Below are 16,927 nucleotides of genomic sequence, written 5' to 3'. Positions count from 1 at the left end.
TTTATTAATTTTTAGTGTCTGATAAAACTTGGGCAAATTTTTAAAAATATTTTTTCGATTTTGTTTACTGGTAAGACAGACAGTTGCAAAACATAGAAAGGAATCAAATTTCTTTGAATTCCTTTTAAAGAAATGCAACTGAATGCCATATCAGATATTTGTATCTGTGGATGAACAAAATACTATAGTTATTTAACTAACTTTCGCCGTGGAATCGGAATATTGCGGACGTAGGGCGGATAAGTCATGGCCGGATGGCATAGAATCTGACTTTTTCTGTTGTTAAAGGATCGGGATAAACAGCTCTTGGAGACTTTCGAAAGGGGTTGAGTGTTAGTGAAACGTCTGGAAATGGAGGAAGTGCGTCCGGAGAGATCTGGCATGCTGTAGGAAGTGGATCGTCTGGGCAGAACTGGGGTATTTGTATGCTTCGATGATGAACGGGATGTCCTTTTGGATTCCTGATTCCTGTCCATGGATTCCTTATCCGTACAGGACTGGCACATGTGGTAAACCAGCGGTGCCTGCTGTTGGCACAACTGATGCTGTGGTCCTCTAGGTTTTAATTCCTTGGCATCGCCACCGGAACATCTCTTTTTTGGAGAGAGATCCACGCTGGAACTTCTGCATCGACCTTTGGATGGAACCCGTTTATTGTGCACCTCCTTGCAGGTGCACTTCCGCTTCCGTTCCCGCTCCAACTTCCGTTCCTTCTCAGCATCCCGGTCCTCCTTGCGCCGCTGCCTGTTCGCCTTCGCCTGATTGAGCGCTCTGTAGTGCACCGTTTGGTTGTCGATGAGCATTTGGGTAACGAACTTGAATTGGTTCAGGTTCGTTTCACTCTGGGCGGTAATTTCTAAGGAGCAGAGGTAAAATCAGGATATTATATACCAAGGGGTTCATTAAAAGATGATTAACCTTTCTGGATTACTTAAAATTCACTTCACCGTATTGATTCATCAGAGAGATAATAAAGGAAACGATTATTTCAAAGATATTATATACCAAGGGGTTCATTAAAAGTTGATTAATCTTTCTGGATTACTTAAAATTCACTTCACCGTATTGATTCATCAGAAAGATAATAAAGGAAACGATTATTTCAAAGATGTTGAAAAGAAAAACATAAAAAGAACATCATGGTAAATGGAAAAGATTATTACAAAAGTTTAAAATTGAAATAATGTGAAAGGAAAATGTAATAATAGGAACCTTATGGTATCGTAGGTCTGGAAATTCATTATGGTTAGCTATTATGTTTGGCTAAGTTTTATAAAATTTATAAATCCATTTAACTTGGCTAGAAAAACTCTGTTAAGATTTAATATTTAGCTTACTGTTGGTAACATCGGAATGGATTTTGTTGAGCAAGGCCTCCTGGTTCTGCAGCTCCTTGGACAGTCGTTCCATCTTGGTCAAGGACTCCTTGAAGCAATTGGTCACCATTCGCTGCACTGCCTCCTGCACGGACTCCAAGACATTATCGTGAATGATGCTGAAGAAGTCGGCAAAGGATTCCTGTAGATCGCGATTGGGATCGTTGCTGGATTCGGAGGACATAATTTTATCCTTCTGACGATCCTCGCCAGCTTTTTCACGGGTATCTTTTTTACTCGAACAAATCACGGGTGTCAATCGGAATCCCACGCTCTTCGAAGATGAATCCTTGTCACGTGATGAGCTGGATTTCCTCTGACGCTTTGGAGTCTTTCTAGGGGATTCGCTGGAGTTACGGATTTCCGATCGATTGCGTGACCTTTGACCTCCTGACGACGTTACGGATCTCCCGCTGCAGCGCTGACAACTCTCCTTGGCGGTATAGCCCCTCCTTATAACATCGTAGCCCGACTGTCTGGCCGATTTTGTAAAGCAGTAATTTGGAAACATGACTTTTTTGACGAATTTTTAAACTGTAGAGCGATTAAAAACTAATGGTTCATATTCTTATAATCAAGTCTTCGGATTGGCTTCGATGTGAGCAGTGAGTTTTCTGTTGGGACTTATATTATGTTAAATTTTGTAACTTAAAGTTTTTTTTAAATACTAATTTTGAAAGATAAAGCCAAAATGTGTGTTGCAATGGTTACTGCTATTTGCATAATTTTAAAATTTGTGTCACACATAAAAATATGTTTTCCAATTAAATCCCCTTAGTTTTTATTCAGTTTAACAAGCTTTAAATTTGCATTTTAAAAAGCCAGAACAAATAGAAATGAAAACCAATAAAATTAGCACAAATGAAGCTAAGTAAACAGTTTGACCGTTTTTTATGTCAAGACCGCGCGATTGTTTACTAATTTGCTAATAGCATTTCAATTAAAAGTTGATAAATAATTTGCAAAATCATAATTGCAAAAATTTTGCAACTGTCCGCCGTCTTTCATAAGCTCCTTAATGGATTTTTCTCCCCTTCCCTTCGGGCCAAATGAAGCGAATGGCCGAGAGGAAAAATTATTTTTGCAACAGGACCTGAAGTGAATTTATTGGCCAACTGTCCCGTTAAGTTTCCATAGTTTCCATCTGTTTAACCAAGCCATTAAATATCAGGAAGTGGAGAATGTAAATTCATAAGGGTTGAATTTAACCAGCCTCAAAGCAAACACATAAACAGATTCCCACGAAGTTGGCATGGTAAATTTGCCATTTTCAGACAATAAAGAGTAAAAGATATAACCAATGGCTGTTTGTTTGGCCCACAGAAACCAATATGTTTTCATTGTCTGCCCGGTTTGTCGCTCAATTTATCTGTCATGTTGACTTTCCATTCGGTGACGTCAGTTCTGGAGGCCACAAACAATACCACATCATCGCAACAATTATAATTGGAGTGAGAGGACGAGGGCTCAGAAATCGTCCTTGTGCCCATTGTTCAGTGGGGCGAACTGAAAATGGGAAGATTTTCCAGCGCGTGCCAAGAAAATGAATGAAAATGCGGGACACTCTTGAAGTCGGTCGCCTTTATTCTGCTCTTCTACACATAATTATGAAATAAATATTAGCTTAAACCAAATTGACTACAACATTATGCTCTATTAACTCTTATGGTCTACTTATGCCTAATGGGTTTTGGTTTAAGATACTTGGGCATGTTTATACACCATTACGAGTGGCTATATACACGGATGAGCTGGAATTCAAAAGGCCCTAACAGCTAGTTAAGACTGGAAAGAAATGCAGTTTAAATTTCCGCTAAATATCCGCGAATGGCACGCAAATAAAATCAGTCTGTAAAGATGAATAAAACTAGGAGAGCTTCTAAAATTAGCTAGTAAATGGATTGAAACCTAGACATTCGTACATTTTTTGAATCAACAATTGAAAAATCGTCAATAATCTTAGTAAGTGTCACAATATTTTTAGGAGAACTTTTTATTTCGACTTTAAGAAATTAGGTTGATAAGTCAAAACTGTGTGTAAAATTGTATTCTTGACACCTTTTAACATATGTAGTATGTATACTAGGAATTCGTTTTTGGAGATTAAATCGCCATCTCTTAAGATATTTATCAGATTCTTAGTGATAATTAAAAGTCATACAAACGTCCTATTAGATCATGCATATCTTAACTACAGATTGCTATTGGGCAAATATAAATACATGGTTTGAAATTCGTAGCGTAGACTTGGCACACTTACGACTAGGGACTTAAATTTGGCTTTCTCTATGCCTGGTACAACTATCGAACTTATTGTCTAAGCCTCTGAAGCATTTCACAGGATGTCCCCTTTGAGTTCCCTCGATTTAAAGGAACTCTGCATCGCTGAAGGAAGTGGGACCATGGATCGAAAACAGGGATCTTTTGCGGGTGGTGTGGGCCAGCTATCATACCTCCGACATGGCTGGAACGGTTACCACCATGGTGGGCCTTTCGTTGATGACCACATGGGCATTGGTCCTGTTGGCCGACCTCCGGGAAGTGGTCAACGAGGTGGTCAGTGTCCTCATAGAATCACAACTGTTTTGCAGACGACGACCCACCGTGTTGCATCGATTTTGCCTCGAGTTGTTGCGGTATGATTTGCAGCAGCAGGTGAACCACTTGAAGGGCGGAAAGCGACTAGAAAAATATTTAAGAATAAATTTGAAAATATATGAGTTCCATAGAACACATAGAACAAGAAAAAATTTATTTTAAATTAACTATATCTAGTTTAAGCTTACAAATATTTATAGTATCTTACCTTAGAGTCCGAAAGACCTGCGATGAGAAGAGGCAATAGATCAAAGGATTAGCCGCCGAGTTTAATGGGGCCAGACTTTGGACGAAGGAGGCTAGGGCTATGTTGGCCTGGGAGTGTGGAATCTGATCAAAGACCTGCAGCAGATCAAAGATGATGTACGGCGACCAGCAGATAATGAAAACAAATACGATGGTCAGTGTCATTTTGACCGTTTTGACCTTTGCCCGCGGAATGATGCCTCTTGAACTGGCCCTCCTTGCAGGTGTGGCTCCCCGTTCTACAAGATTCATTTAAGAAATTTGGTACTATTTCTATAATTTTTAGAAGAATAAATAAAGTATTTTATTACCTGTGGGCAAAAATATAGAGCCATTGGCCCAAATCGTCTTGACAATGATGGCATAGCAGGCGGAGATGATCAGCGCGGGACCCACAAACAGACATACGGAAACCAGACACATATACCACCGCCAGGCTTCCGGGGAACCCAAATCTATCCAGCATTGCGGGGATCCCTGGATGAGCTTCTCCTCGTATAAAAACAGCATGGGAATGGAGAAAAACGCCGCTAGTAGCCACGCCCCTCCTACCAATTGACGTCCTCGTTTCCCTAAAAAAGGATTTTTTCAATGATTAAATAGAAATGTACTCATACTTTAATAAAAAATCTAATATAGATGATTTAAAACTAAATCCCTTAAACAACTTGTAAATAATTTTTTTTACCAAGAAATAATTCTGATACATCTTAAATTTCCTGTCCTACAACATAACCAAACTAAATTATAAAAATGCCGCTCGTCTAATCCAAAGAAACCGCAAACAGCGCTTTGGCTAACAACATTTGGCAATTAGAAAACTTTCCACTCGACGACTTAACTTACACGACTTTGAGAAGTTCATGGGGTGCCTGATGGCGTCGTATCTGTCGATGCTCATGGCCACCAGGACGTAGGTGGACGAGTATGTGACGACGGCCTGCGAGAAGCGGATGACCTTGCAGGCCAGGTTGCCCGCCCTCCAGGCCACGGTGGAGCGCCAAACGATGTCGGTCAGCACGTTGAGCAGTCCCACACTCAGATCTAAAAGTAATTGACTGGGAATTAGGCAATGGAAGGAGAAATACCTCCGTCCCCAAAACGCACCTGCCAAAGCCAGCTGTTTGATAAAGAAGTTCATCCGGGACTTGCGATTCTTGTTGATGAACATCACAAAGAGCACTGCAGAATTGCCCAGGACGATGGTGAAGAACAGGATCCACAGCATAATAAATTGTTGCGTCTGAAAGAAAGGTAAAGGAAAACCGATTGTGGTCACATTTCATTAAACACCTAACAAACTCATTGTCAACAAAGTGTTAAGGACGGAAATCACGCATAAAACTCAATTTAATGCCAACTCAAACGCACGCAACCACTCGCCTGTTTATGGCTCTTTAAATAGCCATAAAAATGATAGAGCTATGAATTTTTGCCGGGCGGTGGGGAAGGGGTGTCGGGGCGCAGGATGTGTCAGCGGAAGTTTGCTTCTTCCAGTTCAGTACTAACAAGACTAGGACAACACGACAGCTACAAACACACACACAGACACCCCTGGACCCACACACAGACGTGATGGAAGACAGCCACCGTTATTCCAGCAGGAAATTGTTGCCAAGATGGAGGACCTGCACTCCAAAAAACATTTTTATTGGACTTGTAAAGCAGCTTTGTTAATATAACTAAGAAGAGCGGTAAAAAACATATGAACAACTTTGAAATATTTCATATTGGAATTATACCACCTATAAAAATGTCTAAAAGTATGCAGTAAAAATTGAAGCCATGCAAACTCTTCATTATATGTGTATTGTAGCATACTTTTAGACACCTCTGTAAGTGATTTAAAAACTGTACTGATAGCTGTAAGTGTTTTTTAATACATTTTATTTAAATATTTCAAAACTATCTAAAGTTTTTCATTCTTAAACATTTTTAACCACTTGAAAAAGTTAAAATGTATATATTTTTTATTCTAATACCTCTCTTTATCAAAATTTTGTTGATATAGAACTTTTTCAAACTGATTTCTTAGTGTACAGGTGACTGTGAATAGTTGTGCTAGTTTTCTTTTATTACAAAAGAAAGTGAAATTATTTCCTTATTTGCCCACAGATAGCTTACATGGCAAAAAATCGCATATGTGCTGATGTGGCTAATAAACCCTGCGTCGTATCTTCAGTATATTTTCAGCAAATTAAATTTGCTTTTAACGCCAGCACCCAGGGCTCATATCTATTGAAGGTAAGTTTGAATTATGGCCTCGGGGTCCTGCAGTCTGACGCCAACACCCATGTTGATGTGGACTTGCTTAAGGGCGAGCTGGGTAAACTTGTCCCGAAAAAGCTGAAGTCTTGACAGGCTTCGTCCTTGGAACTGCGACTTGGAACCCAGACTGAGGACGCCCCACCTTATGCTACAACTTTTTGTCCGCCCATACTTGCAGTATCCACTCTTGGCTTATTTTATTTCTGTTTTTCGGCCTAAGTGCGAGTTGTATATATAGAAATAAGTGAATATATAGATATGGGGAGACAGCAGAGAGATGTATTTTGTTCCGGCGACTTTTTGGCGCTGCAAGGGATCCTTAGACGGTCTGCCAGTCCATCATGTTGTGCAAATTGCCGCATAAATCAACAAATGAGCAAAGTAAAGCGGCTATTTTTACTCATTCTTTGCACATCGTGTCTGCCCCGTTTTTCATTATTCGCCGGTGTCGCGTTTTTATTATTAAATGCGGTGCCTTCATTTGTTAGCAGTAAAAATTTTCGCATTTTTCTCAAGCCCCTGACCTTTGATTTCGATGTTTTACCAGAAAAGTGACTTGGCGCAAGTCCTTAAAGCCTTTATCGGATTGATGTCCTGAGGTGTTTGCGTTCGGCAGCTCAAGTGCAATTTTCCAGCATGACTTTCGAGAAAGTATATTCGCGCTTGAAGGGAAGTTGAGGCAGTCGAAACTTTTCACGCGTTGCAAAACTTTTTCCCATTTGATGTTGGCTCAGCTCTTATTTTTATTAGACACCATTTCTGGGTGAAATTTTTCGCACGTTTCTGGTTTTATTTTTATTTCTTCTTAGCAAGAAGTCATGCCAAATATTTGCTTTAACAGATTCATATATTTCACACTCAAAGGAAGTAGAATCTTCTTCATTGCCGATTAATGTTTATAGAGTTTAACGATTGGCATACGATAAATTATTGTGGTTGGTTGAAAAATCGTAGATGTCCGAAATATTCATTTCCTTTTAAACTCATTAAAAATCGATTGGTTTTAAACTTTCCCCGGAAAAATTGGTAAAATAATTTCCGCAGCATATTGACAGGCGCAAAATAAAATCGGAGTAATAAATGCCGCACTCTTTTTACACCAAATAACTTTTGTCAGATTTCTTTTGGACAGCTTTGGACTTTTATTATGTCCCATGCTGTGGGCGCTATAAAAATGTAATAAATGGCACATTGTAAGCCTTTTTTAATGATCGACCATTTCTGGTTGGCCTTTTTTATTTTTTTTTGCTTACTTTTCTAACATTTTAACGTGTGTGAGTGTCTGTGCGGCTTGCCCTTTTTTGGCAAGTCATTATGCCTTTTTCAATTTGGCTTTGCACCTCGAGGAAATTGCTTTTTTTGGCTGGCAGAACATTAAAAGTGCGAAATTTAATTTGAGCCAAAGGAGGAAAACGAGTTAAAACGCATAAGCCAAATGCAAAGGATACACAGGATAAGAAAAACGGATTTTGACCCGCCAGAGCAACCGTAAATCCTCATTAAAAGCCAATTCTGGGCGGGGAGCACCTGTTGCAGCTCTTGGAACTACAGCCACGGAGCAACTTCATCTGCCGCAAACTATTATGTCTGATTATTAAGTGGGACAGCCATAACAATAGAAGCCACTTGGCACTCGAGAGCCACGCGCTGCGAAATGATGGTATCCGGATCCGCATCCGTTTTCCTTAGCGCCCAACTTAGCCCCCATCTTAACCCCATCCCTTAGCGACTTTAAGTGCACTTTGTGCGGCTTTGGGGCTCGTGGCTTTAATCCCACCAAATCGCCCGTGCTGACAAATTTCAACCGCTGCCTGCGGATCGTAAAATGCAGCAACAAAGACAAATGGGTGGCCGCAAACAAAGGCAATGGGAAATTAATTTCATTTCGCAAGAAAAGGAGCTTTTCCCCGCCCATAGTTGCAGTTGTTACAGCCAACGGCAGCTGCGCTTATAAATCAGTCCTTGTAGCCAAGTTCGCGGCAGTTTCACATATAGAATATATGGTATGTTTTGCGGGTTCCATTTGATTTAGAGAAGCTGGCTAAGATATACGCTTCGCTGTATTTAAAGGTATCTCAAAAATACTACCATTATATTCAAGAAAAATAAAAAGAAAATGATAGAACCATTAAAAATACGAATTATCAGCTTTTAGGTATTTAAGAAATTCGTACCTACCCAGCGAACTAAATACAAAGATCATCATAGGTTCTAAAAATATGTAAAGGTATGGTGCAATATTTTTAAGTGCGAAAGATAGATGTTAAAACAACGCTATCTTTTTTATTGCATACTTAAAGACACCTTTATTAAAGGTTTTAAAACTACAGTAAAATCTGCGAAACAAATATAATGATTAATAAACAATTAATAATTATGCCTAAAAGTATGCAATAGTATTTTTTAAATCTGAAATTTGACTGCAAAGACGTAGTTTTACTTTTTGTTGCATACTTTTGGATACCATATTAGTGATTTCAAAACTCTGATCAAACCTATTATGGCTTCTTATAAGTTTGATTATAGACGAGGACAAAAGATAGTCTCATATTTATAGGATACTTAAGATTCCGCAATACTTTGCCCATAAGCTTAATCAACTTTTATTTTCGTAGCTCATATTTAAAAAGCATCCGAGCTAAGGACGCGGAGCACTTGGCACTCGGCCACCATTGTTGACTTGGTTGTTTCGTAGCTTCTTTGTTGGCTTAAGTTTTTATGTATGTAGTTCCATCTGTGTTTTTGCGTGGCTTTGGTTTAGTCTGCGTGGAAATGTGTTTTGTTTGGCTGCTTGTTTGTTTTCGTTTCTTTCGCACTTTTCAGGGCATTCATTAATAGCGATTACATTGTGCTTGAGTGCTCTGCGGAGGACCAGAGAAGTTGCATAAAGTAAAATTAAATTTCATATTACGTATACGCAGCGTGCTGAGCCGGCAAATGGTCAGATAATAAGCATTAGGAGAAACTTTCCTCGCCAGGCAGGTCAACGAACTCTGGCCAGGAAAAGCATATTGTCCTGCCACATCGAGCGATAAAAATGCGAATATATGTGTGTGTAGGACATATTCATGTAGACACGAGAAGGACACTCTTGAGCTGGTATTATTTTGGCATAAAAACATGCATTTGGGTCAAGCCGAGCACATCAATCATCGTTTTTATAGATGTTCGTGCGGCTTTTCAGCCACAATGCCCGTTTATGAACTGTCCTATAACCAAAGCCATATAACGACGGCCAAAGGACGACTACTGCGCTTTAATTCGCCTAATGGCCAAACATTTTGTCATCAGCTGGCTTAAATCTTCCCCTCCCGTGGCCCTGCATATTTGGCGTTGATGTTGACACAAATTGAAATTAATAAAAGCCCAGCATTACGGCCAAAAACTGTGAGCCCTGTGTGTATACATGCTGTTGACAAACTGTTGAGTGGAAATTCGGGTGCGTGGGAGTGGAAACATGAAAAATGGCCAAAGATTTGCCAACATAATTGTGGTCGGTTATGAAAACGTGGTGCAGGGAGGGCGAAAGAGCTAATAAAGACCAACTGACTGACATAATGGATGTTTAACTGGTTTCCAGAGTCTATCCGCCCTATCTATCTAGTGGGGCGGCAACTCGATTTAAGCCAAGTAAATGTTTCTAGGACTAATGAGAGATTAGCCGAATGAGTCACGGCCATCGTCTTTGCCCACTGACAACTGACCTACTAAACGAGTCGATAAATTTTTGGCAAATAAGAAAAGAAAAAGAGCCTAAGGCTAAACCTCAAATTGTTACTCTAGTGACTCGTAAATTTTCGGGTCAACAAAACACATTAATCAAATGAGTCGAACATAAATTAAGCTAGTTGGTCAAAAGATGGCCATAAAAGAAGAATATAGAAAGGTCAGTTGACTGTTGTTGCAATGCAAATGTGTCCAAATGTATAAATAAATTAAAAGAAAAAGCATAAATATGAGTTGAAATGGACTGAAGTTTAGATAGCCTTAGCAGAGGCCGAATTAGGCGTAGGCCAAAAATAACAAGCACAGGAGGAAAAGTCAGCCTTGATGACCAGACAGTAGGAAAACAAAGGCTAGGTTGGGATGCACTGAGAGAAAATTTAGTATTAATAAATTATCTATTAAAAATGGAATCAAGAAAAATGAAATTAAAGGGTTTTTATGTGTAAATGGTATAATGATACTTATTTTGATAACAAAATATCTTCAATTCTTGTTTAAAAACAAAACAGAAAATTAATTTTAAGAATACAAACATTTTTTAAATATACCCAAAAGTATAATAGATGTATAGAGTGCACCTGAGATTGATTCAAGGTATTTTTTCCAGTGCCATATTGTTAACAGGAGCCAAACAGACAAACAATAAATACAAGCACGCGCCTAGAACTATGCAAAACAAATTACACCCTGCCCCCGGGCGAGAAATATAATCTATAGGATGTGGAGAATCTGCTGCGGTTGGCGGAAGTTATGGCCAAAATGCCTGGGAACTTGTGTGGGTGCTGTGCAGGGCCGGGCAATTTGCATAAACAACATAGGCATTTGTGATACGTACCAAAAGTCAAGTCAGGCATAAATTTGAATATTTTTCCCAGCCATTTACCGCTTGAGTTGGGTTTCCCTTGGGGCCGGCGATAATTAACACATAAGCTTCAGACACATGTCCTGTCATACCCCCTCGCCACCTCTTCATAATATCTCTCTATATGTATCTTCGTCTGACTATCATGGCCATCGTCTGCCAAATGAGCTGAGGGACAGGGCATTAAGTAGCCATGCCAAATCGTTTTGTTTGCGTGGTCAGCAGATAAGTTGACAGGCAACTGGGCGTCGAAAGTGAAGCCAGATTTTAACTAGACACTGTCAGTCAGTCAGTCACTAAGTAAGCGGTTTGATATGCGCTCGCAGACAACTTGATTTGGGTATTGTCATAGATTGCTCTTTGTCTGCCGCACTCACGGTGAAATATTATCATTTCGGGCTGGCTTATATTTCAAGGCACTCGTCACAATAGTTGGCTTAGTTGTAAGTCAAAACAATTCCAATTTATTTCTCTTAAATTTCTTTCTAGCGTTTAAATATCTCTTGTAAATGTATATAAAAGTATGCTACAAAAAACATATTCTATATAAATTGCCAAAAGTTGTTTTAGACACATTTATAAGTGATTTGGAAGCCCTAGAAAATTCTTTGGCATCCTTAATTAAATGATTTATTACGAACAAGTAATTTGTTAGCTACTCTTAAAATTCTTTCAAAAATTCCTTTATGCTCTCTACTGCCAGATATGTTTTCCCCAAAGAATATTCCACACCCAATTAAATGAAGACGTAAAAATTATGCAAGAAACCAGTTTCAAATTAGTGAAAGAACTTTCACAGTGCTCAAAAGTTTTTGGCTGAAAGATCAGCTCACCTAATGTCCATAGACATCATTAGAAGCCTGTTGTCTAAGTTTGGAGGAACTTTCCCTGCACAGCAGCAAACCGAAAAACTCCAAGCAAAATAGAAACTTTCAACTACAAAGTTTGGGCCAACATTTGTTTAAAGTGAGCCAAAGGGAAGGGAGGATAAAGACAAACTTGAATGTAAGTGTGTATTGTTTATGTATCGGCTTTAACTACAACTTTGACTACTCCAAATGCCATTTCCGTTTTCATTATCCTTGTGCCCCTTCCAGCCGCAGGAATTCAACGAATTTAATTAACTTTCATTTGGCAAACGACAGCTGCACCTAGCGATTAACGAAAAGACAAGCTGCGAGTACTCCAGGAAGGACCAGCCAGACCTATCGAAAGCTAAGTAAACTTTTTCTTAATTTAAAATTCCGCAAATGGCACTTGTCAAAGGACTTCGCCAGGACGGAAAAAGGAGGAGTTGGGCGAGTAGAAGAAGGATGCCTGGCAGGCGGAAATGCAGCAGCTCCATGAGGAAGCAGCTCGGACAAGTTGGCAAAGTCGGTCGACTGTCCGACGTGGAAATGGAAGGCTTCTACTACTATTACTACTACTGCCTGGCAGGCAGTCAAGTGCTCCCAAGTCCGCAGTGTGGACTTTCGACCAAGAACTAGTCGCCAGAGTTGTTATTTCTGATTTTGTTGCTTCTGCAGTTTACGGATTTGCTGGCTTTTGTTATTTTTCCGCTTTTTTCACACCGCCTGGTACATGGGTATTCCACATTCTGAAGCCTCACTTGGCGGCTGGCTTTGATTCCATTTAAAGTAAGACCTGATTTCTCTGGCTTTTCCTCGTTCCACAAGGTGGAAAGTCGAGTAATTTTGTGTGTAAACGAAAAGTGTTGGCATGTTCTGTTATGCAAATTGCTGTGGTTGTTCGCGTTAAGGGAATCGCACATAAAATTGTTGAAAAAAGGGTAGGGAGAACATGTTGGTTCACATCATATTACCAGCTTGTCTAACTTATTCGTTTGGGTAAGCCACAAGCAATTTGGGTTACTTGTACAGCCATTAAAACTAATTTTAGTTCATAAATTGAAGCCACAAAATTTAACACGGTTTTAAGTCATTCACTGAAGTGTCTAAAAGTATGCAACAAGTTATGTATGTTATATTTCACTGCATACTTTTAGACACCTTTGTGAATGTAGAACATAAGTTTTTATTATTGCTTCCCCTTATAATTGAATTTTGATGTTGTATTGTAATTTATGACTATTTATTTCTGCATTCGATTGCAAATTGAATCCAAATTGCACACTCAAGCGTAATTTATAAATACAATGGAACCTTTTGATTGAAAAAGTGCTTTACTATAAAATGTGAAATGCGAATCAAATGCAACAGTAAATGTCCTGTTATGTAAGTGTGTGTGTGAGCTAGCATTATAAAGTGCTTTGTGTCAAAGGCAAAAATGCATGGCGCATACGTGATGTGCAAGCCAAGTGCAAGCACGCACTTAATCATTTATGCACACACACACACACATAGTCGGATAATGCGCCAGTGTGTGTGTGGGTGTCACATTTGACATTGCTCACGTAGAAAACGCCAGCAGGACGCGACTTTTACACGCCTTGGTAGAGTCCTGCTTCCAAGTTTATTCGGGATCTACTTTAGTGGAAACTGCAAATACCATAAAAGCGAATTATGTGACAAATAAGGACAGCAAGGGCCCCATAAAAACTTTGACGTATCCATGCTTGAAGAGGCTATCTTTCCGATGAAGATGTCTAAAAGTAGTGCAGTATGCAGGGCTATCCCACATCTAAATCGGAAAACAATTGCCCAAGTTATGAAATTTCAAAGTGCAGTTTTGGGTTCCCATTATGAAAGCCAATGGAAATACCAGAAAATTGAACATGAAAATGTGTTAAAAATCTGACCCTGCCCCAGAAACAGAATTTAAATGTAGATTATTAGAGAATTTCTCCACAAACTCATAGAGGTATCCCACATCTAAATCGGAAAACCATAGCCCAAGTTATGAAATTTTGAAGTGCAGTTTTGGGTTCCCATTATGAAAGCCAATGGAATTACAAGAAAATTGAACATGAAAATGTGTTAAAAATCTGACCCTGCCCCAGAAACAGAATTTAAATGTAGATTATTAGAGAATTTCTCCACAAACTCATAGAGGTATCCCACATCTAAATCGGAAAACAATTGCCCAAGTTATGAAATTTCAAAGTGCAGTTTTGGGTTCCCATTATGAAAACCAATGGAATTACGGGAAAATTGAACATGAAAATGGGTTAAAAATATGACCCTCCCCCAGAAAAAGAATTTTAATGTAGATTATTAGAGAATGTCTCCACGAATTCATAGAGGTATCCCACATCTAAATCGGAAAACAATTGCCCAAGTTCTGAAATATCAAAGTGCAGTTTTGGGTTCCCATTCTGAAGGCCATTGGAATTACGGGAAAATTGAATATGAAAATGCGTTAAAAATCTGACCCTCGCCCAGAAAAAGAATTTTAATGTAAATTATTAGATAATTTCTCCACGAATTCGTAGAGGTATTCCACATCTAAATCGGAAAACAATTGCCCAAGTTATGAAATTTCAAAGTGCAGTTTTGGGTTCCCACTAAGAAAGCCAATGGAATTACAAGAAAATTGAACATGAAAATGTGTTAAAAATCTGACCCTGCCCCAGAAATAGAATTTTAATGTAGGTTATTAGAGAATTTTGCTACAAATTCATAGGGGTATCCCACATCTAAATCAGAAAACAATTACCCAAGTTATGAAATTTCAAAGTGCAGTTTTGGGTTCCCGTTATGAAAGCCAATGGAATTACGGAAAAATCGAACATGAAAATGGGTTAAAAATCTGACCCTCGCCCAGAAAAGGAATTTTAATGTAGACTATAAGAGAATTTCTCCACGAATTCGTAGAGGTATTCCACATCTAAATCGGAAAACAATTGCCCAAGTTATGAAATTTCAAAGTGCAGTTTTGGGTTCCCACTAAGAAAGCCAATGGAATTACAAGAAAATTGAACATGAAAATGTGTTAAAAATCTGACCCTGCCCCAGAAATAGAATTTTAATGTAGATTATTAGAGAATTTCTCCACGAATTCATAGAGGTATCCCATATCTAAATCGGAGAACAATTACACAAGTTATGAAATTTTGAAGTGCAGTTTTGGGTTCCCATTATGAAAGCTATTGGAATTTCGGAAAAATCGAACATGAAAATGGGTTAAAAATCTGACCCTCGCCCAGAAAAAGAATTTTAATGTAGATTATTAGAGAATTTTGCTACAAATTCATAGGGGTATCCCACATCTAAATCGGAAAACAATTGCCCAAGTTATGAAATTTCAAAGTGCAGTTTTCGGTTCCCATTCTGAAGGCCATTGGAATTACGGGAAAATTGAACATGAAAATGGGTTAAAAATCTGACCCTCCCCCAGAAAAAGAATTTTAATGTAAATTATTAGAGAATTTCTCCACGAATGCACAGAGGTATCCCACATCTAATTCGGAAAACAATTACCCAAGTTATGAAATTTCAAAGTGCAGTTTTGGGTTCCCATTCTGAAGGCCATTGGAATTACGGGAAAATTGAACATGAAAATGAGTTAAAAATCTGACCCTCCCCCAGAAAAAGAATTTTAATGTAGATTATTAGAGAATTTCTCCACGAATTCATAGAGGTATCCCACATCTAAATCGGAAAACAATTGCCCAAGTTCTGAAATATCAAAGTGCAGTTTTGGGTTCCCATTCTGAAGGCCATTGGAATTACGGGAAAATTGAATATGAAAATGAGTTAAAAATCTGACCCTCGCCCAGAAAAAGAATTTTAATGTAGATTATCAGGAAATTTTTCCACAAATTCAAAAAGGTATCTTACATCTAAATCGGAAAACAATTGCCCAAGTTATGAAATTTCGAAGTGCAGTTTTGGGTTCCCATTCTGAAATTGAACATGAAAATTGGTTAAAATTCTGACCCTCGCCCAGAAAAAGATTTGTAATGTAGATTATCAGGAAATTTTTCCACAAATTCAAAAAGGTATCCCACATCTAAATCGGGAAACAATTGCCCAAGTTATGAAATTTTAAAGTGCAGTTTTGGGTTCCCATTATTAAAGCCAATGGAATTACAAGAAAATTGAACATGAAAATGTGTTAAAAATCTGACCCTACCCCAGAAAAAGAATTTTAATGTAGATTTTTAGAGAATTTCTCCACGAATTCATAGAGGTATCCCACATCTAAATCGGAAAACAATTGCCCAAGTTATGAAATTTTGAAGTGCAGTTTTGGGTTCCCATTCTGAAGGCCATTGGAATTACGGAAAAAACGAACATGAAAATGGGTTAAAAATCTGACCCTCGCCCAGAAAAAGAATTTTAATGTAGATTTTTAGAGAATTTCTCCACGAATTCATAGAGGTATCCCACATCTAAATCGGAAAACAATTGCCCAAGTTATGAAATTTTGAAGTGCAGTTTTGGGTTCCCATTCTGAAGGCCATTGGAATTACGGAAAAATCGGACATGAAAATGGGTTAAATATCTGACCCTCCCCCAGAAATAGAATTTTAATGTAGATCATTAGAGAATTTCTCCACGAATTCATAGGGGTATCCCACATCTAAATCGGAAAACAATTGCCAAAGTTATCAAATTTCGAAGTGCAGTTTTGGGTTGCCATTCTGAAAGCCAATGGAATTACGGGAAAATTGAACATGAAAATGGGTTAAAAATCTGACCCTCCCCCAGAAAAAGAATTTTAATGTAGATTATTATAGAATTTCTCCACGAATTCATAGAGGTATTCCACATCTAAATCGGAAAACAATTGCCCAAGTTATGAAATTTCAAAGTGCAGTTTTGGGTCCCCATTTTGAAGGCCAATGGAATTACGGAAAAATCTGACATGAAAATAAGTTAAAAAGTGGACCCTCGATATAAAGAACTATTTCAATGTAGATTACTAGATAGTAAACCCACAAACTCAT

General features: G+C 38.5%; 2 protein-coding genes across 2 annotated transcripts in view; both read right to left on the bottom strand.

Annotated features, from left to right (window-relative positions):
• Positions 1-22: 22 nt before the first annotated feature.
• LOC108016308 (serine/arginine-rich splicing factor 4) lies at positions 23-2,005 on the bottom strand. The gene is made up of 2 exons (XM_017082942.4): positions 1,338-2,005; positions 23-856 (listed from the first exon to the last, which is right to left on the bottom strand). The coding sequence occupies exons 1-2, from the start codon at positions 1,885-1,887 to the stop codon at positions 189-191; spliced, it is 1,218 nt and encodes a 405-aa protein (XP_016938431.4). The 5' UTR covers positions 1,888-2,005; the 3' UTR covers positions 23-188.
• A 949-nt stretch (positions 2,006-2,954) lies between these two features.
• The window catches only part of CCAP-R (Crustacean cardioactive peptide receptor), a 40,229-nt gene continuing 26,256 nt past the window's right edge, over positions 2,955-16,927 (bottom strand). The window contains 4 exon segments of the mRNA XM_070996413.1: positions 2,955-4,058; positions 4,183-4,792; positions 5,067-5,264; positions 5,328-5,463. Of these exon segments, the coding sequence (XP_070852514.1) occupies positions 3,824-4,058; positions 4,183-4,792; positions 5,067-5,264; positions 5,328-5,463 (1,179 nt within the window). The 3' untranslated portion in view covers positions 2,955-3,823.

This window comes from Drosophila suzukii, chromosome 3 (genome assembly GCF_043229965.1).
Source record: "Drosophila suzukii chromosome 3, CBGP_Dsuzu_IsoJpt1.0, whole genome shotgun sequence".
Taxonomy (NCBI): domain Eukaryota; kingdom Metazoa; phylum Arthropoda; class Insecta; order Diptera; family Drosophilidae; genus Drosophila; species Drosophila suzukii.
Note: the sequence above shows the minus strand (reverse complement) of the source record. Positions and strands in the feature narration are given on the sequence as shown.